General features: G+C 39.1%; 1 protein-coding gene across 2 annotated transcripts in view; it reads left to right on the forward strand.

Moving 5' to 3' along the window:
* LOC116062114 (metabotropic glutamate receptor 4-like) overlaps positions 1-24,997 on the forward strand; it is a 219,031-nt gene that overhangs the window by 180,059 nt on the left and 13,975 nt on the right. For both annotated transcript variants that reach the window (XM_036007991.1, XM_036007990.1), the window contains exons 7-9: positions 9,778-9,978; positions 16,879-17,015; positions 21,425-22,360. In XM_036007991.1, coding sequence (XP_035863884.1) covers positions 9,778-9,978; positions 16,879-17,015; positions 21,425-22,360 — 1,274 coding nt within the window. The remainder of the gene's footprint in view (positions 1-9,777; positions 9,979-16,878; positions 17,016-21,424; positions 22,361-24,997) is intronic.

Consider the following 24,997-nt stretch of genomic DNA (forward strand, 5'->3'; position numbering starts at 1 on the left):
ATTTATTAATGAGGTTTCAGTCTTTTTTGACCTTCGTCAGGTATAGCATCACAACAGTTCCATATATTTACACATAGACTCCCTCAATTATCCAATCTGAGGACCGCGGAAATTGTGCTGGTGAACAAAACACCTTGAGCGAACACACACACACACAAACAACGATCCAGGTTAGTAGGTGAAGAAACATCATAGCGAAGACCAGAAAAGGATGAGAAAATGAAAAAAGTGCCAAATCATCATAAATCTTACGTTATCCAACATAAAACATTACAGCACATTCCTTTATGTCGCATCAAACTATCTAAAGGTAAAAAATAAAAAATTACAAAAGGAAATGAGAGCAAGATCATAAATCTTACAATAACATTAGGGAGAAACTACAAATCTAAACTAAATAAAAAATACTCTAGTTGTCTTGCCAACCTAGGCGATATGACAATATATATCATCGAAACGATACATAAAAATGTCTATTATATAAATTATTCTATATCGATTCTATCGCAATGTTGAAAAACCAGTGGCTGAACTGTGTTACGGCAATATTTACGTCATTTGGACGACACTTTACGTTCTGATCCTTACATGTTATGTTTATTTAGCACTTAAAGTTCCTAATAAAATGAGAAAATACTCAGTACTTTTCATTTGTCAAGTATTTCATTTACACAGGAGTTTACAAAATGGGCTTTACCATGTGGTTATTTAATATAGACTATGTATTTATTGAATTACCAGAAAACAATTATTCGTTACTGAGATATGAAATAACCTATATCAGTATAGAAGATTTTGGCCATATCTCCCAGCCCTGCAATTATTTAGTTCTCCGGACTTTCTGTTGAAAATATGGGTGACAATCACGTTCCATAGCCTGTTGTTGAACCATAATGGTGATTATTTAATATGGATGTAAGCAGTGTATACTGATGTAAGATACAGGAATGGTTCTTATACCAGTTTGTGATGATACTATTTAGTGAGGAAAAAGTCTTCAATCTCAACACGAGTACAGATGTTGCATGTCTTTTTTGTGATCCTCGTAAGGAAGACAGAATAGCATAGTCAGAAATGACAAGTTGCTGTTTAAGCCTCCTGGAGATACTAAGGCAAACTCATATTAAGATTTCAGTATCACATTGTTCAGAGCAGATGGTATAGTAGCTCTGTAGACATTTCTTTACTGAAATGACTGGTTTGTTGTATCGTGTGCTGGATTGGAATTATTAGATTTGGCTTTCTGATCCAACTATTATTGGACCCTGCAACATCAGAATATAACCAAATACCACAGACATACTAAATTGGTACACAAGATGAACTGGCAGAGCTAAACAATTAAGCGCAGATTTAATTATCATCTCAGGAAAAAAAAAAACAGTGTGTCCCTTGGCAAAAAAAGAGATATGCTTCCACAGTTCACACTTGCAGGTTTCAGGAGAACACGTAATCTTAAATAATTTGTGCATTTATCAGTTGTCATGGTGGCTGCTCTTCGCCTAAATTGCTGCAGCCCTTTTCTTCCTCTGAGTAGCCCCCTGGGCATAGTCATTTTTTACAGGGAAGAGGTACTATCATTTCACTCATATCCTTTTGCAAGTACTATACTCCCCATTGTTCCTTTTGTAAGCATCATCATTTCCTGTCCCCACTTCGTTTGTTAGGCACTATAATACTGTATTGTATAACCACACATAATACCTCAACAAGTTACAAGCAAATAATAGGAGAAACTTTTAACCTAAAAATCCTATATGTTGTTCCTGTGATTATACAACTTCAGGTTTTTCAAACAACACACTTAAAAAGTAGAAAAGAGGAAATTACTCACTTGAAAAATCTGTGTAAAGCTCCCACCAGGGATGGGAAAATGGTATTCTTAAAGTACTAACGTGATTAGATAGGCATGTAATTATTCTATTTGTGTGGTATCAAAGCTTTTAATCGCACAATGTAAGTCACTGGCAACTGATTTATGGACCATAACAGCATGGTCAGGTCATTTTCCAGGACTGAGACATTAAAGTGTATCTGACTTAGACAGCAAAGAAAACAACACAGTGCAAACGTATTATTCAGGTCCTATTGCTGCTGTTTCTCCCAGTGTTCTTGTATCTGCTGCCCCGGAGGTGAAAAAGATTTATTTTGTAGCCTCAGATGTACAATGTAACCCCTGACCCCACAGATCATTTTACTCCTCTGTGTGAATATTCCAGGGTGCAGCAAAAATACTATCTTGAATACCTGAACAGACCATAGCCTCCTTACTTTAATTCTCCGAATGTGTTAAAATACACCCACTGCACTATACAGAGAAACAACTGTCAGTATAACACAATACAATTCAACAACTCCCCAAGTAGAGGAGTTCAGGCAAAGCTCTCGATCCACTGGTCAATTTTCGTTCCTACCCTTACCTATGGTAATGAAGACTGGGTCAGGACCGAAAGAAATAGATTGCGGGTACAAGAGGCTGAAATGTTTTTTTTCAGGAGGGTGACTGGCATCTACCTTAGAGATAGGGCAAGAAGCACAGTCATCCATGAGGAAATAAAAGTACAGCCACTGCTCCTTTGCGTTGAACTGAGCCACCTGAGGTGGTTAGGACATCTGATTACCCCTATTTTCCAACAGGCGCGTCTGCGGTGCATTCCGGCATTGCCATGACCCCCGAGAGCAATCGCAGTCATTCAAGTCAATGCTTGGTACTTCACCAGCCGCGACGCGGCGCGTCCCAGAATTGTTCGAGAAGCACCTCCCTGTGCCACTAAAAATGCGTACCAGGTCTATTTTCACACGAGCCGTGGGGCGTTAGAACAGCCGACCAGGAAGTGGAACAGCGAGAGCATCCAGTCAATTCATCAAAATTCAGTCACATTAAAAAATGGCTTTTAGGATGAGGACTAAGTGAAGAGTTTGGCAAATTTAGCACCATCTCGGGTGACAGGTTTAACTGAAGTTGCTGGAGTGTCCAACTCCAAATCCAATAGAGCAAGACTCCAAACTCTCTAAAGACAAACATTGCTCATACTGGAGCCCCATGTTCAACGCTTCAGCATTTGGAGAAATCCAAATCTTGACAGTAGGGGTGTGCAATATGATGCTATTTGATCATTAACGTTAAAAATGTCTCCATGATCTACCTTTACAGTTGCCTAGTTACGGTTGCTAAGCTATGGTTGGACAATCGCTGCTTGCCAGATAGGTTGAGCAAACAATTCCACACAATAGCTTTTTCTAAATTTCAAATTTGAAAACTGTACTATCAAGCTTTTAAAAATGGTTCCATTCTGTTAAGACCTTTCTATCAGTGTCATAACAACATAGTTTTAGTTTGTCACTGGTTCAAATGTGAATTGTTTGGTGTGTAGAATCCAATTATTCTCAAGTTTGCTATCAGATCTGCTCAGACTATTCACTGTACATCAAACTATTTCATGCTGCTGAACCAGAAAACGCAATCCTGTTTTGCAGAACACAATGAATGAGAATCTATGATACAACCTGAGCACTTACAAATTGGTAATAATAGAAAAATGTTGCACAGTATCATGGCATTAGATTCTCCTTTCTCATCGCAGTGGCACAGGTCAGAAATGATGCAGTGAACAGACCAACTCAAATCTAAAGTCCTCAAATCTAGACAGAAGTTTGTTCAGTGCTTTAGCTTTTGTATCCTAAAATATGAAACAATGCTAGAAAGTAGAATACAGTATAGAGCAATTTGCCAACAATCCAACCACTCCATGCAGCATTACCTATAATTAAAGGTTTTCTGTCATACTGGGCTGTTGGCAGAGATGAAAGTCTCTGCATGGGCACAGCCTCTTGTTTATGTCATTTCAGCACGCATCGAGGTTTAAAATTTGAATGAAGCAAACTGGCTTGAGTCATTCTGTTGCTTTGCATCCCTGCAGACATGAGTCATCAAGGCTATCAGACACGAGTACATGCCTGCATGCATGCTCAATTGTTCACTGAAAACATCAAGGACACCACGGAAATTATCTTAAGTTGCAACAAGTACAGTATATCAAGGTCGAGTAAAAGATAAGCCAGAGACAACAACAAAAAGACGTCCTCTTCACTGTGGAGAATTTATGATTGACCTGCAGTGGTTTAGAATATGTATTCTGTATGATGGCAATGGGGAAAAGATATCCTGTTCGTTATACTCAATTTCTTACCTTTAACATTTCCTATAATCAATTCTTGTTAAAAGGCAGTTTAAACCATGTGCTGTACATAGCTTGCAGCTGCAAAAATGAGTTCCCTTCCTCTGAACAACTGTGTCTTTGGAAGCTATGAGGACAAGCACTGTAGTCTATTTTTGTCCCTTGGGTGATGATGCCCAATCTTCTTAATTAGAATAACAAAATGGGAGGGGGTTGTAATGGTTGTCAACCACTGTTTGTCAAACCCACTAAGGCCACCTAAGGAGATCATTTGAACTATTATTCTAGAGACTTTTAATGCCAAAAAAAAAACCTACGTTGACCAAGAGTGGATGTCCCTTAAAACTTTTCCTCAAACCTAAACTATTTACTGTATGTTTTGTAATACATTTTGATGACAGCATAATTTCAGTTCAGTTTGGTGAAGGAAAGTAGCAGTAACTGTTACCTTGGTAATATGGCACAAAATGTGTTAACACCAAAATGAAATTGAGGTTATAGATTTGACTTAAACTCTGACACAGTCTAAGATTCAATAATTGAACACGCATGACAGGGCTGCAACTAAAGATTATTTTCATAATTGATTAATCTTTGAATTGTTTTCTAGACTTATCTATTAACTGTTTGGTCAATGGGAATCTTTACTATAATGTAAGATAAGCAAAAGCAGCAAACCCTAACATTTGGAAAAAGCGGAAACATTTCTTGAAAATTGACCAACTTTGTCAAAATGAACTACGCCCTTCCAATAAAGAACCATCCAGGCTGCTCTATCATCTAAGTACATTAGTTGGACAGATAGCCTATAATTCTCAGCATCACAAAGAAAGAAATCACAGTGTGCAAGTAATAAAATGAAATTTTTGCACCCCTCTACCTCGAATAAAAGGGATGCAATTAGCCTCCATTGAAAGGAATATTGGCGAGCAAGAGCATCCAGTGTGACCTGGAGCTTTCTGGAGCATTGTGTTCTTTCAGAATCTCAAGGTTTGCCTTGATGAAAACTTCTAAGGCACTGATAATAAAAAAAAAAGATACAGTCGCAAGGTTTCATCTTCATTCACATCACTGCTTGTTTTGCACTGCTGACTAACCTTCCTGCAGCACATTTCAACATCCAGTTCCTGTCCTTTGTCTTATGGAGGATATATTTATCCATAATTCAAATTGAAAGTCCAAAGAGAAAACAAAAAGAGATCGAATTAAAAAATATCATTATTTTACTATGCTACTACGTATAATCATGCCACAATTCAATTTAAAAAAAAGTGACAATGTAAAAAGTCAATTGTAAAATGCAAAGCTTAAATATGAATGCTCAAACTGAAATCTTGAATTGAAAGATGACATTGAAAATCTTAATGGAAATAAGAAAAGAAAAACATAAAATATGAAACTCAAAATGTGAAATGAAAAAGCTTAAATGGAAATACTTAAATTAAAATCTCAAATAGAAAAAAAGAAATAATTTTATTTTAGCCTTTGCACTTTATAATTTTCAATTTGAAATTTTCTCTTTTTAATTTTACATTTGGCAATTGACCTTTGACATTTTAAGATTCACCTTTTCCATTTTGAGCTAGCGTTTGGCATTTCAAAAGCGTATGTAAAAGAGGAGGCGCGGCCCAAAGGCTGGTGGGAGGGTCTGAAATGGAATGGGTGCAGAGTCACCTTATGGACAGCAGGGGGAGCTGACTGCTGGGGAGCACACTGTCCGCAACTACTACGGTGCAGCAGAGCAAGTTGAGGGAGCAGGATTGTAGGTAGGACTGTTACTTATAAGGCAATGGCTTCAACTCGGTGAAAGTGATTTTATATGTCTGTCCATGTGGCCTCACACACAAAATCACCAGGACTAAAAAGGAACGTTAACTTTTTTGACATTTAATGACATTTTTTCCACATCCCTTCCTGCTTTGGGTTTGATTGTATGTAAAACACTTTGTAAACACTGTTTTTTAGAAAAATGCAATATTATTATAACAATATAGCAATCTGATTTTAGTAATAATTATGTCTGATATGGGTTTTGATCATGATTAAAATGATTAGAAAGGAGGAAAAAAAAAAACACTTCTGCTGCACAAAATGTTTGCATTGTGACTTTTTCCGTTCTTTTTTTACTTTGACCTGTTTACGCCCATTAAATCCTTGAAATCCTTTGTATGAGGTCATAACCTATGACATGGAATCACAAGTACATATTGCTTCATTTTAATGGGCCAAAAGCCTTTTCTGACTTGCTTGCTTTGGACAGTGAGGGGAAACTGGAGGAAACTTCATACAGGACCTTATGGCTGTGTGCTGTAAGTGCGAACCTCTGAGGCATCTTGCATTAATTACCAAATGTCTTTGTATATCTATGTGTAAAAGAGAGAGAAAAATAACAGAGTGGTTCAGAGAGGGAGACAATAAAATGAGAGGCTGCGACAGCCACAAAAACAGACACACTGCCTATCCATGCTTCCCTTTGCCTGTAGCACATTTACAGAATAACTGGCAATATTCAAGCTGCTTAAACACTCAGAGCCTTGTCAAGGATGTTAAATTGCCTCTTTTCAGCGAGCAAATACTGGGGGAGCATTTAGATAAAAACACCAAGACAAACAAATACTATTCATCTGTTTAAAGCTTGAACCTGTTAAAATGAAGTGTCTCTGTTGAGATAAGAAATGGCTGCCACAGACATCTTACAACAGTGCATGCAAACAAAACCTGATTTCACTTTATCAACTGCTTCATGTCGCTTTTTGTTATCTGAACATGATGCACTGTTTACATCGTCCTGTGTTGTGTTCGTCTCGCTACAAACCCGTGAATGAGAAAGTGAAAAGGCCAAGCATTTGTTGTGTACTATTGAAGTTAACCTTAATTGAAAGCAGTGGCACAAAGGACTGAAATACTGCTACCTTGCATGCTTATTACAAAATGTCACAGCAATAACATTTCAGTAATTAAAAAAAACAGCCTGTAAAAGCACAGTGTGGCCAATTGTCACTAGAGCATACACATGAGCACACCAAATTGATCATGATCACTCTTTCCACTTTTCCACATTGTGTTATTGACATTAGTTATTATTCAGAATGACTCTTTCATTAGTGCTACAGATGAAATGAGGTGCTGTAATACAAATTACTCTATAACTTTCAAACATGTTTTCCCCCTTAAGTTGTGTAGAGTTCAAAATCAGGTGAATTAATTATTCTAAAAAAGCATCAAGACTCAAAGCACAAAAAAATGGTGTCAGTGTTTTTGCTTTGCCTTCAATAAGTTCTTAACAAATTTTCACAAAGAATAAAAAATTCTCAAATGTTATCTGTCACTTCAACGATCACTTGTCTTACCTGTTTCTGAATGCAAAATGTTGTATTTCCAAGGGGGGGATTCGTTTCCAATGCCTTGTCATTCACATGCTTTTAAAATAACTGTTGTAATGTCACATTAAGGGAAATACAACTGCAGACAACACATTTTAGAGTGCACACATCTATAATGCAGTCCTCATGGATTCATTGAGAAAAGGGGAAATAAGCAACACATTAGAATGAAGGAAAAGCAGTGTCAATATTTACCCAGCCATCACAGCACTAAAATCTGTGATAGAACTGAAGTGTGTTCTGCTAATTCTATCACAATTTTGTTTTTATTATGGAGCTTTAAGAATTGTGTGATGAAAATTAAATAAAAAATAACACTCAGTTCAACTTGCCCAGACGGTACAGATAACTTTATTGGTAAGTAAATAAAGCTTAACAAAAGGTTACTTTCTACTATTATTCATAAGGTCATAACTTGCCTTTATACTCAGTTCTATTAGTTTAAAAAAAATTACAATTAGCAAACAAGCAAATCTGCTGCAGCTGATATATTATCACATTAAAATCCATACAACAAACAGAATTGATTGGTGTAAATAGCCCTTTTCAGACATGGAATATGTAACGTTGCTGACTTCATCTTATCTGTGAAAGGCTTTTTGTTATTCAGACATAGGTATCCTTTCACGTTCATTACGGCTTCATTCAGACACAATAGCGCATCTACTGAAAAAGCACAATGCTGTGTTGTTGCTAATGTTAAATCCAAAAATGTTATTGCAAAAACAAAAAAAAAGCCTGTTTTCTCACAGGCTGCATCACTGATGGATTTTAAAACTGATTTTGACGTTGATAAATGACCATCGTGAGTGCGAAGGACATTTGTCTGCGCTTCTCACAGTGAATCCACTGATATCTTTTGATAATGAATCAATTGTATTATAATAATGCATTTATTATTATTTAATATTTTTATTATCAAGTTATCAGAGCACATTTTGCCACCCGTTTTAAGAACTGACAGTTTACATTCATTGGATGACAGGGCATTGTGTTGGGACTCTTGTTATTCCTATGAGCTCACATGTTGTACATAAAGCAGTTTGCTGGGTATTGATAATTACTGAGTTTTTTTTTTTTTAAACCTCTTTTGCCGCAGTCACACCACGATGGGGAAAAACAGCAGTGTTTATTCTGAAGTGAGCCCGACATGTTAAATTGCCATCAGATTAACGTAAAGAGGTGCATACATAAAAAGGGGTGTATTTCTACTCCAGCTGTTTTAAAAGGATGAAATTTATTTAATCTTGCAGCTTAATTCCAGTCACTTCTTGCTCTTTCTTGAAGCGGTAACAGTGTCCTGCCGTCATTCTTCCTGCTCAACCTATCTGGCAGGGCATTGGCTAACAAAAGCATTATGCTGCCAATTGAAACCTTGCTTCGTGGGTAACACAAAGCTTTAGAACAACCCCAGCTATGATTAATATACACCTGTCATAACTAATTACATTAATACTGAAGAATGATCAGACTTGTCTTGCTGTGTCTTCCCCTCCACCACTCTTGATAAATGGATGTGAAGTGGCACGTGACTTTGTGGGGATAAACACTAAAAGATCATATAAACAAGACCTGAGAGCGTCCAGACAATGGCCCCAACCTTATCGAAGCCCAACCTTTGCTTAGTTTAAAAGTTGGTGATTCTTGAATATCTTGAGATGTTTGCAAGATGCTGCAAGTAATGCAAAGGCTTTTAGCTGAGGTGAGACAGATTAGGTTATAGAACACCAAAAGAGTCTTGTTGAAAAATCTCGTTTTATCAGGGAGCGAACGACCATTATGAGAAAGGCTGTGATTGACGTATAAAAGAAATAGCATATAATCAGTGGTTAACATGCACAACTCAACACGATCTCTAAATATATTAAATATGGTAAAGCAATGATGGAATCACAATTGAGTAATCAAGCCTCTTGAAAGGCTATGATTTGCTTGATTTTACACATCTAGCAATCATTGTTTAGTTCTTACATTTTTGACTGATTGTGGAGCAGCTTTTTTGTTCTGAATATTATGTCAGTCACATCAAATATTCTAGTCTCGGATGTCATGATTGCATTGACTCAGCCAGTGAAACACAGCATGGGAACATCTGTAACTTAAACTAAATCAGTGATAATATTCCTTCAAGTGTTTATGAATGCATCAAGTCAGTCCCATGAGGGGCCTAATTTCATGAACATAAAACACATTTTTGTGTTAATGTTTTCTTTTAGATCATGAGCGGATCGGGAAAGACTCATCCTACGAACAAGAAGGGAAGGTTCAGTTTGTGATCGACGCAGTTTATTCCATGGCTCATGCTCTACATAACATGCACAAGGATCTCTGCCCTGGAAAAGTTGGCCTCTGCTCCAAGATGGATACCATCAACGGCACACTGCTGCTCAAGTACATCCGCAATGTCAACTTTACAGGTGTGTAATTCAACCGAGGTAGCTAAACTGCATGTACTGTATAAAAAGTGGCAAGTATTCTGCCTAATGTATATGGTGTCATAAGAAATCAGTTAATTTCTACCAAAGGAGTCTGAACTGTAGCCTATAGCTCTATCATTCTGAGGCATCTGTGCGGTGCTATCTGAAGCAACTTGAAAGCCTATGTCCTATTCATTTTTGGGACCAACATACTTACGCAGAGGCTTTGTGTGAGTATAGAGTGGTCTCCAACTATCAGGCTACTGAATGTAAATTATTCCCAGCAAGTAGGCTACAGAATGTTAATTATTTCCAGTAAGTATAAGAGGCTGAGATCCGTAGGAGGGTGGACAACCAGAAGCAGAACTGCGCATTTTATCATAGTTTATGATGTGCAGAAACTGTGCTTTGTGAGATTTCCCACCTTATCTTGTCAGCACTGAATTGCCCACGCAAGAGATCTCCTGCTTTAAGTGCACTGGTTAAGAGTTAAAATTGCACATAAATGAGAGGGGGAAGAGAGTTAACACAAAGCACCATCAAACACAGGCATCAGTCGTTTTCCAGTGGCTGTTCTATGTAGACTTAAATCCTATTTGTTTGTGTAACTGGCCAATACAGTGGGTGGTCATCTCTGGGGACAGAAATAAGTATGAGTTGAATATACTTATGTACACACAGGTCACACAAAAATCAGCTGAACACCTAAAATGTAATTGAGAGCCAACGTTTTGATGTCACTTTCTGTTGAGCCTCTGCTTCCAGCTTCATTAAATTAATGCAATCCCTCATAGATCATTTCTTTTATCAGTCTTTCTGAAAAAACAAGTTCCTGGAATTTACTTTCCATATTGTATGACAATTGGCCTTGACTACTAGAGCTAGACCGATAAATCAGCCAGGCCGTTATATCAGCATATTTCAGGTATATCATATCGGTAGAGATTTAACTATAAGGAACAAGAAGTTGCAGTACAGAAATGCCAAATTAGGTTTGAAGCAATTTAGAAACAGTGTCACCGTTACATACAGGGAGCACTGCATACGAACTAGAACGTTTAAATACAGAACAAAGACTGACTGGACATGCTGTTGCTGCATGTGTGAATAGTGCCTAAATGATTTACATATTATGAGATATGAAAAGTCTCCTCATATTAGCTTTGTTAGCTTTTTTGTTTTAGACACGGTGTGACTGCTTATGGAAATGAGGATGAACATAAAATCTTCAGCTAAAGAATGTAGAAACAAATGTTTACAAGGTGGAAAGTTAGGCGGTAATTTACAGTCTCAACACATGCAAATAATATAATTATATATAAATATATAATTACACAAATGTAACATGTTAACATAGCAACAAGTAAGATGCCCTTTGAAACTTTTCTGATTAATTATAGGCCTACCAATAAACAGAAAAGATACATGAGGAGGTCATGAAAGCAGCATATGCACCACTTTAACCTGCTGGCTGGTGAAGAAAAAATATAAACGTACGCAGAAAGGGGTCTAACATAGTTCAGCTTTAGTGGTTATAACAACTTGAGCTAATTATACGTCAGATGAGTACAGGTTCAAAGTGTTCATGCAATTAAGCAGAATGCAATGAGAGGAGTTTGACACCGTCTCAAACCTGCTCCGCCCTCAGGGATGATTATACAGTAAATTATACATTTATTTGTATGACAATTACAGGGTGGGATCTTTGGGTGAGGGACAGTCATTACACAGCAAGTACTGTACAAGTACATGACAGGAATAATTTATGGTAAATGAGAAAAAATAAAGGAACTTTTGGATGAAGCAAAAAGACTTGAACTCTGGATTCTGCAGCAGTGGGCATTTGCCAGCATCAGTGCCTGCAGCTTGGCTGAGTGCTCCAATGAACACAACAGGAGGTGCTGGCGATTCCTACTGGGGTACGTTTCAGAAAGCAGGTTTAGTGAAAACTGAGTTTGTTAACCCTGAGATGAGGGAAACTCTGGGTCTGTTTCAGAAAGGCTGGTTAATCAAAACTGAGAGAGAGGGGTTTCTCCAGGCCGTTTCAGAAAGAGAGGTAATTTAACCTCAGAGTCAGTTACTATGGCAACTGAGCCTGTGAACCTAACCTGGTCGGGAGCAGGTTTTCTTTAATAAACCTTGAGTTTCTTGTGGCTGGGTTGGTTCAGTGGGTAGAGCAGGCACACATATACTGAGAGATGTATGCCTCGACGCAGAGGTCCAGGGTTCGAATCCGACCTGTGACAATTTCCTGCATGTCTTCCCCCTCTCTCTCTCACCTAGGTATCCTGTCAAAATTATCTTTAAAAAAAATAAACCTCGAGTTTCTCTCAGTCTCCTCCCTCTGACACAACGCTCTTTCATTTACTAATTCATTTATTCAGTCTGTATCAGGCACATTTTAGCCCAGTTTGTTATCTGCATGAATAAAAAAACAGGGTTGGTTCATTAACTGTGTTAGGCAGACAATAAAACAATAAAAAAAAAAATTCAAAACATGGCATTTCCTTTTGTCGACAATCCCGTTGATGAAGAAGCTGTAGTACAACATATTAGTAAAGCCACTGTATAGCAAAGCACCGTCAGAAGAGTGTGACTCGCTCTGAAATGTTTTTTAAACATTTTTGTATTGTTCCCTGGACACAAACAAGTAAGAGCCATTAAAAAGTATTGCAGGTGAATGATGTAAACCCTTTGAAATAAAAGATTACGAATTATAATTCTGTTAATGATGGTGCTGCAGCCTCAGAATGGGATTAGTAGGCCTAGGACTTTTTTGCCTGCAGGATTGCACTTAAATGAAATAGATTATAGGTTCAATACCATTTCATTTACAAAATCTCACAGGGAGGAGGTTGGTGTGGATGGATATGTCAACAAACTTCCTGACATGGACAGGTGACACAACTGTCTGTTTCCCATTTTTCTTTCTTTGTCTATTAACCATGATTCTTTATTAACCTCAAAGTAGTGCTTCTATTAACCACGATAAGGTGTCCTACCCTTAACCAAGTAGTGCCTAAACCTAACCAAACATGTACCATAGCAGTGGCAGATCAGAAACCAGCCATATGAATAATTTTTTTGATGAATATGAACACTACTGACAAACATCGCCCCGCTGACAGGAACGCCAGATAAAAAAAACGCACATTATCATAAAAGTACTGTAAGGGGATGACAAACAAAAAATGTTGTTGCCCGTTTTAGATGGCATGTTGGATTCCATGTTTTTGTTGGTTGGTTTATTTTATACATCTAATATTTAAGGTAAGGCAAGTTCATGTGTTTAACATGGTTGAAAATGCATATCTACAGTATAAGTTGGAGTGGGAGAGAGGATGAGCTTACCTTCTTTAACCTCCCCGTCCTTGTAGGCCCAGGCCCCCTTATTCAATTTTTAAGAAATCAGAATGCAAAGGCAGTAATTGTAATACTAATATTATTTGTTTAATGAAGATAGTCTACAGCATCCGAAGGGCAACAGAGGGGGGATGGAAGCAACAGGGATCAGCTTTAATATAACCTAAATAAACTTAGGTTATATTGGAGAAAATGTACAAAACTGTTAAAAGACATGATTTGGCATTTACTTCCTCAGAGGTAGTGTGGTGTATATATTTATGTAAGAGAGTTAGACAAGTAGAAACAGAGTAGCAAAGGGGCAGAGCAAACATGGATATGAATTCAGTATGGATGGATTTTTTTAATAAAGTAGTCAACATAACCTTTTATTGTTGGGGATAATAAAGGTTAACTTGCCACTTTGTTTGCAGCAGTTAGTTTTCATCCCTAACGGATACTGAAAGGAAACTCTGCAGCACTCAGCAGTGTTTTACTGTAGGCCCCATCTTCAAAGTCAAAACACTGTTTTCCTGTACTGACTGTGCTTATCACTATGTAAGCAGGTCAGTCCTCATTTGTGTAAAATTCTTGTGAAGAATATTTTTGGAGTTGTAACTCAAAGTCATACTTGTTTAGTTTTACAAGATGGATCAATTCTCCCAGCGTAGGAATAGAACTTTAATCTGAAGTACTGTATATCAGACTTGTGTTATAGAATTAAACTTCAATTCTTTAAGCAGTCCGGTATTCACGGTGTTATGTTACTGGATGGCTTGTCAGCACTAAATCCATTGGGCTAGAAAATCAATGCTGCTCATTACTGTAAAAATGCCTTGCTTTTAAGAGTCTTTTGGCAAAGATGAGTGGAGAATTTAAAAGGTTTGTAGGAAAACAACTGGAATATCCACATGATCCCAGTGTATTCTGGGAATTGTAGACATCCATGCTGACTACAGGAAAAAGGAAACCCATGCGCTACAGATAATGTAGATGAAGTTGATACTTATTGATGCATGGCATTAAGATTGTGATCCCAGCGATGCGGAAGGAAACCGCTCCTGGTTACATTCAGAAATAGTGCTAGTTTTCCTGAGGAGGCAAGGTTACTTCGTAAAAACAAAGTCCATAAACCTGATAGCAAAGCTGTGCTAAAAGTGGATCTCATATATATATATATATATATATATATATATACACACACTGTACATGGTAGATTTATTTCTCTGCTCAGACCAATGCAAACTATTACAAAATCCTATAGAAAAGGATCTCACATTAAGTGTGTATACTGCTTGATAATGGATATTGCCTGCACAGGGAACTAGGAATATTAAGCAGTACAGCAAATTGTGAGGGTAAGATACAGTTTGAGAAACTAAACTGTTCCTGCAGTCAGTGTCACAAAGGAGGGAACGCTTAAAAGATAATCAACCTCAACATTGGCCCTTAACTCTGCCCAATTGAATGACTAATAACCACGTAAGGCTCGGCTTCCATTTACAATAGAAATAAATTAGTCTCTGACAGCTCTGAATCTTGGCATTTTAAATCACTGCTTTGCATTTATGAGGGAAGTGGTGGTAATTCTGTTTTCTTTACTTGTATTGTTAGGTTTGTAGCAAATGAATTTGAGTTCACTGAAGCCACCTCTGCACTTTTAAAGTTCAACAGCAGAATCTGTATCTTGTTTTAATCAGTTTTCAAACATTTAAATAACACATTAGACTTGTCGTGGCTTTGGCTAATGGCTTTTAATTGAGAGGAAGGGTAATTTTTTAACTGCCAACATGTCATCCTGGAAACTACCGTTTTGTTTGAATACATTATCAGTTCTTAAGGTAGAGTAGAGCTTTAAATGTGTTGCCTTCAATGAAGCAGCTTTAAAATCGAGGAAAAACAAAACACAAGCAGGCTTGGAATTTCAACTAGCAGACTTGTCACTGCTGGGAAGATTTAGAGAAATTTAATTTCAAGGATCACATACAACAAATCTCATTTCACGGCCATTCTTACAACTGCAATGAGTAAATGTGAATCATGTTTATATATGTTCCTACACAGTGCCCTTCACACGTCCTCGGTCATCTCCACAGTACAAATGTGTTAATTTAGCTCTCAAAGCATTAACAGAGTTTTACACACAATGTTATGAACCCAGTTTCCCAATTTAGAGTTAAATTAACAATTTTACGGGTACCATTTCATTTTTGGTGCATTTGGGCAGAGCTGCAGCTGATGGCAGTAAATGGATTTTTCCTAGATCGCATGGCTTTTATTCCTAAGAGTTATCTTATGCAGTGTTTCCTCAAAAATCTGACCTGGTTATTAAACAAGCAGTGTGTTGATTTTTGCTGACTGTGCAGGGAACTTGCAATGCATTTTTGCAAGTTAAGAGGTGAAACTAATCGATTAAGGCAATCAAATTATAAGAGACATACATCCCACCCAATTCCCCGTATTGCTGAGACGGGCAAGAACATTTTTTCATAATTGCACATGACTGCCTGCTGTTGTCTTAGGCATACCCTCTAGATAATGCAGCAGGATTATACTAATGCACTCACATCCTATGGGTTTTGATTAGACCTCTGACACACAAATCTGCAGAAGGGAGGAAATAAGGCAACGCCTGACTCACAGGTTTCCAACTCTGACTCACCGGTTTAAACAACCAACACTGACATATTCAAGGGAACAACACACTCAAATAAATAATTCATTTTATTCTTATGACAAAGTAGAGTGTAGTCCATACTTGTGGAACATAAACAAATCTCCACCAAATGCTGGAAAACACTAAGTGTGGTGTCTGGACATGATGCATATCCTTTTTCTGTTGCAGGAAACTGCACTATTATCCTTGTGATGTAGCTCTAGAATATAGTGTACACAACATCCAAATATTGAATGTGGGCAATCTAAAACACATTTCGGCTGCAAGTTAACAAAGGGCATTTTTTACTCACTTTTCAACACCCATTTCAACATGCTACAGAGTATTAGAGGATTTCATTGAGGGAGAAAAAGCAAATTTGGTAGGAGCAAATAGAGATGGGGATGCTATTAATGGTGCTTTCCTCAGAGACGCACTGTACTGGGCTCTCATCACTAAATCTGTGAATCCTCGTTCCCTCACACCACAATTGTATAACAAGTTACGAAGCTGTAGAGGGGTTTGTAGGTTGGCTCAGAAAAAGGAAGCAGAGGGAGAGAGACCTCAAAGTGGTAATCAAAATCAGTGCTGTCATTTGTTAGCACTCCGAGTGGGGACCTTGAGGATAACAAGCAATGGGGCAATAAGCAGAATGAAGGAGTGTGAAATGATATGGGAACATGAACAGACAGCAGCCCTGGCCATCCTCAAAGGGCCAGGACAACATGGCTGTCAACATCTATTTTGCTCCCATCATTAACACTATCACAGCATTAGCTTGAAGTCCCCTTGCAGCCTCATTTAATCTCAGAGCATTATGGGAAGTGTTTGAGTTTGTACTGCACTTCTACGTTCCATTCTGCCCTTTAAAACAACAATGACATTTGTTTTTTCATCCTCAGGAATTGCTGGCACCCCGGTGGTCTTCAACGTGAATGGAGATGCTCCTGGTCGCTATGAAATCTACCAATACCAGATCATAAATAACACCACAGAATACAAGATCATTGGCCACTGGACAGATCAGCTCCACTTAGACGTATGGATATTTTAAATATTACTTAAAATATGTCTGAAAGATTGTATGCTTGACTTTTGTCATAATGAGAGTGCCAGATTTTTCATCAGACATCCCAAGTTTGGCTGTTTATTATCAATTCATTATCAACTCATTTAGTCTTGACAAGAAAGTATGAAGAAAAAAACTGTTCACCAACTGTAAAGACGAATGTTGAATGAATGACCTGTTCTGTAGAAAGGTATTGAATAGAGCAATAACCCTTCATCAATTCAGACGAAAGCCAAAAAAGCCAAAATCTTAAAATATACATTATACTTATTTGCATTTATTTTCCTCCAACAGTGCCAAAGCAGACTCTTAACCATTATATGTGACATTTACAGCAACTCTAACATTGCTACAGCTTTATTTACTGTACTTTTATTAGCTGTATTCACCTTCTCAGAACTTATCACTGTTATCAAAGATTATGCATCTTACTTATGTTGGGTTTTATAGGGCCACAGTCGACAGAATAATATTAATAATTAATCATCCTCTTTCTGGTTGGCTTTAGAATTTATAAACATAGAGGCGAACAAATGACATTTCTACTCACAACTATGCCCATATAAGTAGGTCTCCAATGGAGTAAAAAGCCATGTTTTTTGCATTAATCCTATTTTTGAAATTTGCTATCATTACATGATACACTAATGCACCAGTTACATTACATTACATTACATGTCATTTAGCTGACGCTTTTATCCAAAGCGACTTACAATTAAGTGCTTTCAAATGTGAAGGTTCAAACTCCAGACAACAAGTAGTAAGTGCAAATACAGTAGCTTTAAATAGGCAAAGCTACAAAGAGACATATGAAAGTGCAGGTTCGAAAGTGCAAGTTCAAGATTTTTTCTTTTTTTTTTTTTTTTTTTATCCGAGGTGTAGTCGGAAGAGATGCGTTTTTAGTCTTCGGCGGAAGGTGTGTAGGCTTTCGGCCATCCTGATATCGATGGGGAGCTCGTTCCACAATTTGGGAGCCAGGACAGTGAACAGTCGGGATTTCGTTGAGTGATTAGTTCTCCCTCGCTGTGAGGGAGCAGCCAGCAGTTTGGCTGATGCAGAACGAAGTGAGCGGGTTGGGGTATATGGTTTGACCATGTTCTGGATGTAAGCGGGTGCTGATCCGTTCGTGGCCCTGTACGTAAGTACTAGTGTCTTGAAGCGGATGCGGGCCGCAATTGGTAGCCAGTGAAGAGAGCGGAGGAGAGGTGTAGTGTGAGAGAACTTGGGGAGGTTGAAGACAAGTCGAGCCGCTGCATTCTGAATGAGCTGCAGGGGTTGGATGGCACATGCAGGCAGGCCAATCAGGAGGGAGTTGCAGTAGTCTAGACGTGAGATGACTAGAGCCTGAACCAGAACCTGAGCCGCCTTCTGCGTTAGAAGGGGACGAATCCTTCTGATGTTATGCAGCATGTATCTACACGATCGGGTAGTTGCAGCAATGTTAGCAGTGAAGGAGAGTTGGTCGTCAAGTGTTACACCCAGGTTTCTAGCAGTCTGGGTGGGGACTACTATAGAGTTGTCAATTGTTATAGTCAGGTCTTGGGTAGGAGAGCCCTTCCCTGGAAGGAAAAGGAGCTCAGTCTTGTCGAGGTTGAGTTTCAGATGGTGTGTGGACATCCAAGAGGAGATGTCAGTCAGACAGGCCGAGATACGTGCTGCTACCTGAGTTTCAGACTCAGGAAAGGAGAGAATTAGTTGGGTGTCATCTGTGTAGCTGTGATAAGAAAAGCCGTGCGACTGAATGACAGACCCGAGAGAGTTGGTGTACAGAGAGAAGAGGAGGGGACCCAGGACTGATCCCTGAGGAACCCCAGTTTTAAGTGGGCAAGGTTCTGAGCTAGACCCTCTCCAGGTTACCCGGTACGTTCGGTCTGCCAGGTAAGATGTGAGTAATGAGAGCGCAGAGCCTGAGACACCCAGATTTCGGAGTGTCGAAATGAGGATCTGGTGGTTCACTGTGTCAAAGGCAGCAGAAAGATCCAGAAGGATGATAATGGAAGAGAGAGAGGTTGTTCTAGCAATGTGAAGCTGCTCAGTGACAGCAAGGAGGGCAGTTTCTGTTGAGTGGCCAGCCTTGAAGCCAGACTGGTGGGGATCAAGAAGGTTGTTCTGGTGGAGATAGGTAGAGAGTTGATTATAAATGGCACGCTCAAGAGTTTTAGATAGAAATGGAAGAAGGGAGACGGGTCTATAGTTATTTACATCAGTGGAGTCGAGTGTTGGTTTTTTGAGTAGTGGGGTCACTCTTGCCTCTTTGAGAGCATCCGGGAAACAGCCAGTTGACAAGGAGATGTTGATGAGATGGGTGAGGAAAGGAAGGAGGTCCGGAGCTATGGACTGGAGAAGGTGAGAAGGGATAGGATCCAGGGGGCAGGTGGTTGGGCGGGCAGAGGTAATCAAAGTAAGAATTTGGTTTGAAGATAAAGGGGTGAAAGAGGAAAGAGTACTGGAAGTGATGGATGGTAAGGTGATTTCAGGAGGTGTGGTTGAAAATGAAGAGCGTATGTCATCTATCTTTTTTACAAAGTAGTTGACAAAGTGGGTTGGTAGGAGGGAGGAGGGAGGAGGTGGACTGGGGGAATCTAGGAGGTTAGAGAAGATGGAAAAAAGTTTTTTGGGGTTCGAGAAAGAGGATTCAATTTTGGTTTGATAAAAAGAGCTTTTGGCTGCAGAAATAGAGGCAGCGAAGGAGGAAAGAAGAGACTGAAAGGTAAGCAGATCATCTGGGTGTTTAGATTTCTGCCATTTCCTTTCCGCTGCCCGTATAGTTGATCTTTCAGCACGTACTGAGTCAGATAACCACGGAGCTGGGGCGGATTTGCGAGCCTGTCGTGAAGTAAGAGGGCAGAGAGAGTCGAGAGAGGAGGATAGAGTAGAGAAGAGAGTGTCTGTGGCATCATTGGGAGACATGAGTAAGAAAGAGTCGGATGGAGGGAGGGTTGATAAAGTACATGCCGCCAGAGAAGAAGGAGAGAGTGAACGGATATTACGGCGGACAGGTATGGTGTCTCTTGAGATATGGTTGTGAGCTTTGGAGAGCGGGAGAGAGTAAGAGATGAAGAAATGGTCTGAGGTATGGAGTGGAGTAACAGTAAGGTTGGCTGTAGAGCAGTTTCTGGTTAATATGAGATCTAAGTGGTTGCCGGCTTTGTGAGTGGGTGGTGAAGGAGAGAGTGAGAGGGCAAAAGAAGAGAGAAGGTGAGAAAAGGCAGCTAACTTCTCTGTCTGGATGTTGAAGTCGCCCAGAAGTACCAACGGAGGGCCAGTTTCAGGGATGTTTGAAAGAAGGACATCCAGCTCCTCCAAAAACTCTCCCAGAGGACCTGGTGGGCGGTAGATAACAATGATGACTAGTTGTACCGGATGGGTTATGGTGACAGCATGAAGTTCAAAAGATTGTGTTCCCTCTATAATGATAAACTGTATACACATATGCATGGAGCATAGAAGCTGTAGTTTTGCATGTGTTCAAAATGGGTTTGTTTTAAATGGAAAACTTGTAAGGAATAATGTGTATGCATAATTTTGTTGTTATGCATCATTTATACATAAGCCCCCAGGCATTCTTATTTTGTTGACGCACATACTGTAGGTATGGTATGAGATCATTGCAGACATCAAGGTCCTGAGTTACTGCTTCACACTGATCGAGTTATCGGCATCACTTGCAGAGATCTCGAAGGTAAATCGAGAACGCCACATGGAGATGTTTTTTTTAGACACAAAACCAATCATCCAGATGTTTATTTAAATAATTGAATGTTCCCTATCCCTTTGCGCACCCTATCTAACTTTAATAAGGCATTTTAAGCAAACTGTCAAAATAGTCAACAGCAACAGGCACATACTGCAGATACTGCATTGTTGAGACTGCAGTATCATGCAGACATTATTTACTTATCTTTCCTCCAGTAAGTGCAACATTCCTTGAAAAAATTAACAGTTTCCTGTTGAGTTATAATTTTATAAGTTTACACAATGATGTCCTGATAAAAAGACTACAGCTTCCATGTGGTGAATATCCCATTTACAGTTTGCAATGGGATGGAATCATGTACTTCTGTGTAAATTAATCTACCAAGTGTTAATTGAATTGTGTACTCATGCATTATGTAGCACACTTTTTATTATGTAGCTAGTGTAACAACATGTAATAAGGTGTGTTCCTGTTTTTGCTATACTGAACCTTACAGGTGCTATTTAATTCTGATTATGAGCTTGTCCAAACGCAATGATACTGAGTGATTGCACGGTATTTATTCACCGTGTTTGGTTTTCAGGGGTGTGGGTATATGAGGAAAACAGTGATAGCATGTTGAGGTGGAATAAACTGGTAATTTCTGCAATTTTTCTCCGCTTTCTTACAAATTTCCCTCTAGACTAATGAGATGCAGTGGCCTGGTGAATCCCAAGAAGTCCCGTCCTCTATATGCAGCCAACCCTGTCGTCCTGGGCAGCGCAAGAAGACAGTGAAGGGAATTCCATGTTGTTGGCACTGCGAGAATTGTGATGGTTACCAGTATCAGGCAGACACTTACACCTGCAAGATGTGCCACTTTGATTTGCGGCCGAATGCGAACCACACTGGCTGTGATGCTATTCCCGTTGTCAAGCTGGAGTGGAGCTCCCCCTGGGCAGTCATCCCTGTCCTTATCGCTGTCCTGGGCATCATGGCTACTGTGTTTGTGGTCGCCACGTTTATACGCTACAATGACACACCCATTGTTAAGGCATCAGGTCGAGAACTGAGCTATGTGCTGCTGACAGGTATCTTTCTCTGCTATGCTACAACATTCCTTATGATCTCCACTCCTGATGTGGTTATCTGCTCCCTGCGAAGGATTTTCCTGGGCCTGGGTATGAGTATAAGCTATGCAGCGCTGCTGACCAAGACAAATCGGATCTACAGGATTTTTGAGCAGGGCAAGATGTCGGTCAGTGCCCCTCGATTCATCTCCCCAGCCTCCCAGTTGGTCATCACATTCAGCCTGATATCAGTGCAGCTGCTTGGAGTGTGCATCTGGTTTGGTGTTGACCCATCACAAGCCATCATCGACTATGAGGATCAGCGCACATCCAATCCTAAAATGGCCCGTGGTGTTCTGAAATGTGATATATCAGACCTCTCTCTCATCTGTCTGCTGGGTTATAGCATGCTGTTGATGGTCACCTGCACAGTTTACGCCATCAAGACCAGAGGGGTTCCGGAGACATTCAACGAGGCCAAGCCCATCGGCTTCACCATGTACACCACCTGCATCGTATGGCTTGCCTTCATCCCCATCTTCTTTGGGACCTCACAATCAGCAGAAAAGGTAAATATGCCATTTCAAATGTGGTGGAAGCATAAAATAACCAACAATCAGCAGAAAAGGTAAATTTTACATTTCAAATGTTGCGGAAGCATAAAATAACCAACCAAGTACTGCCCCATTTTTACAAATTAATCATGTTAAATTTGTGCACCGACGTCAACTAAGCTTTGATCAACTGTACTGTATCTAAAAAGAGCACAATGACAGTAAGTCTGGGTATCTGTGAAAAATGCTCAATACCCATACCGTGAATTTGATACCGGTTCCTGAATTATACCTTTTTTGATACCAAATTTTATAAAATCCATATAACAAAAAGTAATTACAAAATTACACATTACAATACAACTCTTCTTTTTTTCCAGCTCCTTTACATCTATGTGACGCACACTGTAGTCATACCTCTCAAAATATAACAACACACACACACGTGAGCCCCGTCTGTGCATTATGTAGTGTTTCCTCTACGACATGTAACATAAGACAACCAATCACAAGCATTATTAAATCTTGGTACAAGCATGCTGCATGCTTATTGGCTCACTGTCGCGGATGAGATTTTCTCCTTAGCTACCTATTCAAATTTGGTATTGCATGACAAGGCCTAAATGGCAGCAAGTCAGTTAAATTCACTTGTGCATGTTTGCGGTCAGTTTTCCATTTGGAGTTCTTTTGTATTTACTTTGCGCCTCATTGTGAAGAAAATGGCCACTCAAATCATGTTTGTTGAATAGCATCAGCCTCTTGTGTTTGTGGATACTGACACTATTCATCAGGAGATGATGGGCTTTGTGCTCAACTGTGGGGATTACAAGGCTTTTAGAGGCGTCTTGTGAGGATAATTCTTTCACATCAAGTTGGTTGGACACATTTTCTTTAATTGGGTTTGTGTGTGTGTGTGTGTGTGTGTGTGTGTGTGTGTGTGTGTGTGTGTGTGTGTGTGTGTGTGTGTGTGTGTGTGTGTGTGATTCAGCTTCACTGGGTGTAAATACCATGTAGTCAATCACTGCATATTCAGGCACACAGCAAAAAATAACGCGAGTATGTGAAGTAGCATACATTTACTGTGGCTGTTTATGTTTCTTGTCAGTGGAAAGTTAATCACAAATTACCTCTTACAAGTGCTAATTTTGAGGTTGCTCAACACAGAAGTACATTGAAAAAGCAGAGAGGAAAGTCAAACTAGGGATAGCAATAGAAGCATTAGTATGTGAATGTTACGGTATGGCACTACATAATGAACTGAAATAGCAGCCTTCAGATAGCCAACAGCATAAAATAGTGTCTGTTGAAAGGCAAATTAAGGCATACCTTTTGATTGCCAACAGCATAAATGAGCATCTGTTAAAAGGTATCGTAATGCATGAGTATACATGGGCCTTTGGTTCAAGTGCAGTAAATTGTAAAGGCAAATGCCTAAACTATACTATAAAAACAAAATGTTGTACAAATGCTGTGGGGATAAATGCCCTCTTAGAGCCCTCTTGTTCTCCTCAGTTTGACAAAAAATCTGTATATTAAGACCATTTTTCAGTTGCTCATGTAAAATTACGTTCTTTGAAATTGCTAATTGTACTATGGCAGCCAATTGACAACATTTGAGAAATATAATGCAAATTAAATTGGAAAATGTGTCTGGAACAGTCATTTGCACTTTTTCTTGCTTTCAGTATAAGCCTGCCAAGTAACACAGGAAAAAACTGTCATCATCAAGAAGAGAGAATTGCGAGAGCAAAACACTGAGTCATGTTTTAAAGTTTCCTTTGCTCTGTGTCCTCCGTCTTCAACACAGCAAAATAGACAGCACAGCAACTCAAAACTCTGCCTTAACACACACACATACATTTGGAACAAGCTTGTGGCCGAATACATTAGGCCAGATGTGCTGTAGATTTGGTTGAAGCCCTTTAGCATCAACAGGCAGCAAGGCTGTTGCCTAATGCTATGACTAGGGCTGAAACGATTCCTCGAGTAACTCGAATAATTCGATTACTAAAAATCCTCGATGCAAAATGATTTGCCTCGAAGCTTCGTTTAATTAATGTTACCAACACTGTATCGCTCACAGTGTTTCCGCACGGAGGATTATTACTGTCGCACACCGGGCTAACACTGCTTGCAACACATGCCATTGAAGACTGATTACAAAATGAAGAAAGAGCGTAAGGGGCTATGAGAAGAGACAGGCTAGAGAAACGACAGAAAGTGTGCAAAGTTTGGAATCAGTTCAAACGTAATTAAAACGAAAACTCTGCACAGTGTGTCTACTGCAAAATCAAACTAGCTTACCACAATAATGGCACAACGTCAATGCTTCAGCATCGCGACAGAAAACATTGAGTCTAACTTAATCATCGATTCCACAAAGCGGACCCGACAAAAGTACAACCCCAAATCAGAAAAAGTTGGGACAGTATGGAAAACACAAAGAAAAAAAGAAAGTAGTGATTTCTAAATGTACTTTGACTTGTATTTCATTGCAGACAATACAACAGCACATAATTTAATGTGTTCCTCATGATTTTTATTGTTTTTTTTTCAAATAAACAAAATTCCTATTTTGGTTCTTGCAACACATTTCAAAAAAAGTTGGAACAGTAAAGCATTTACCACTTTGTAATGTTGCCATTCCTTTTC

Source organism: Sander lucioperca, chromosome 12 (genome assembly GCF_008315115.2).
Source record: "Sander lucioperca isolate FBNREF2018 chromosome 12, SLUC_FBN_1.2, whole genome shotgun sequence".
Classification (NCBI taxonomy): domain Eukaryota; kingdom Metazoa; phylum Chordata; class Actinopteri; order Perciformes; family Percidae; genus Sander; species Sander lucioperca.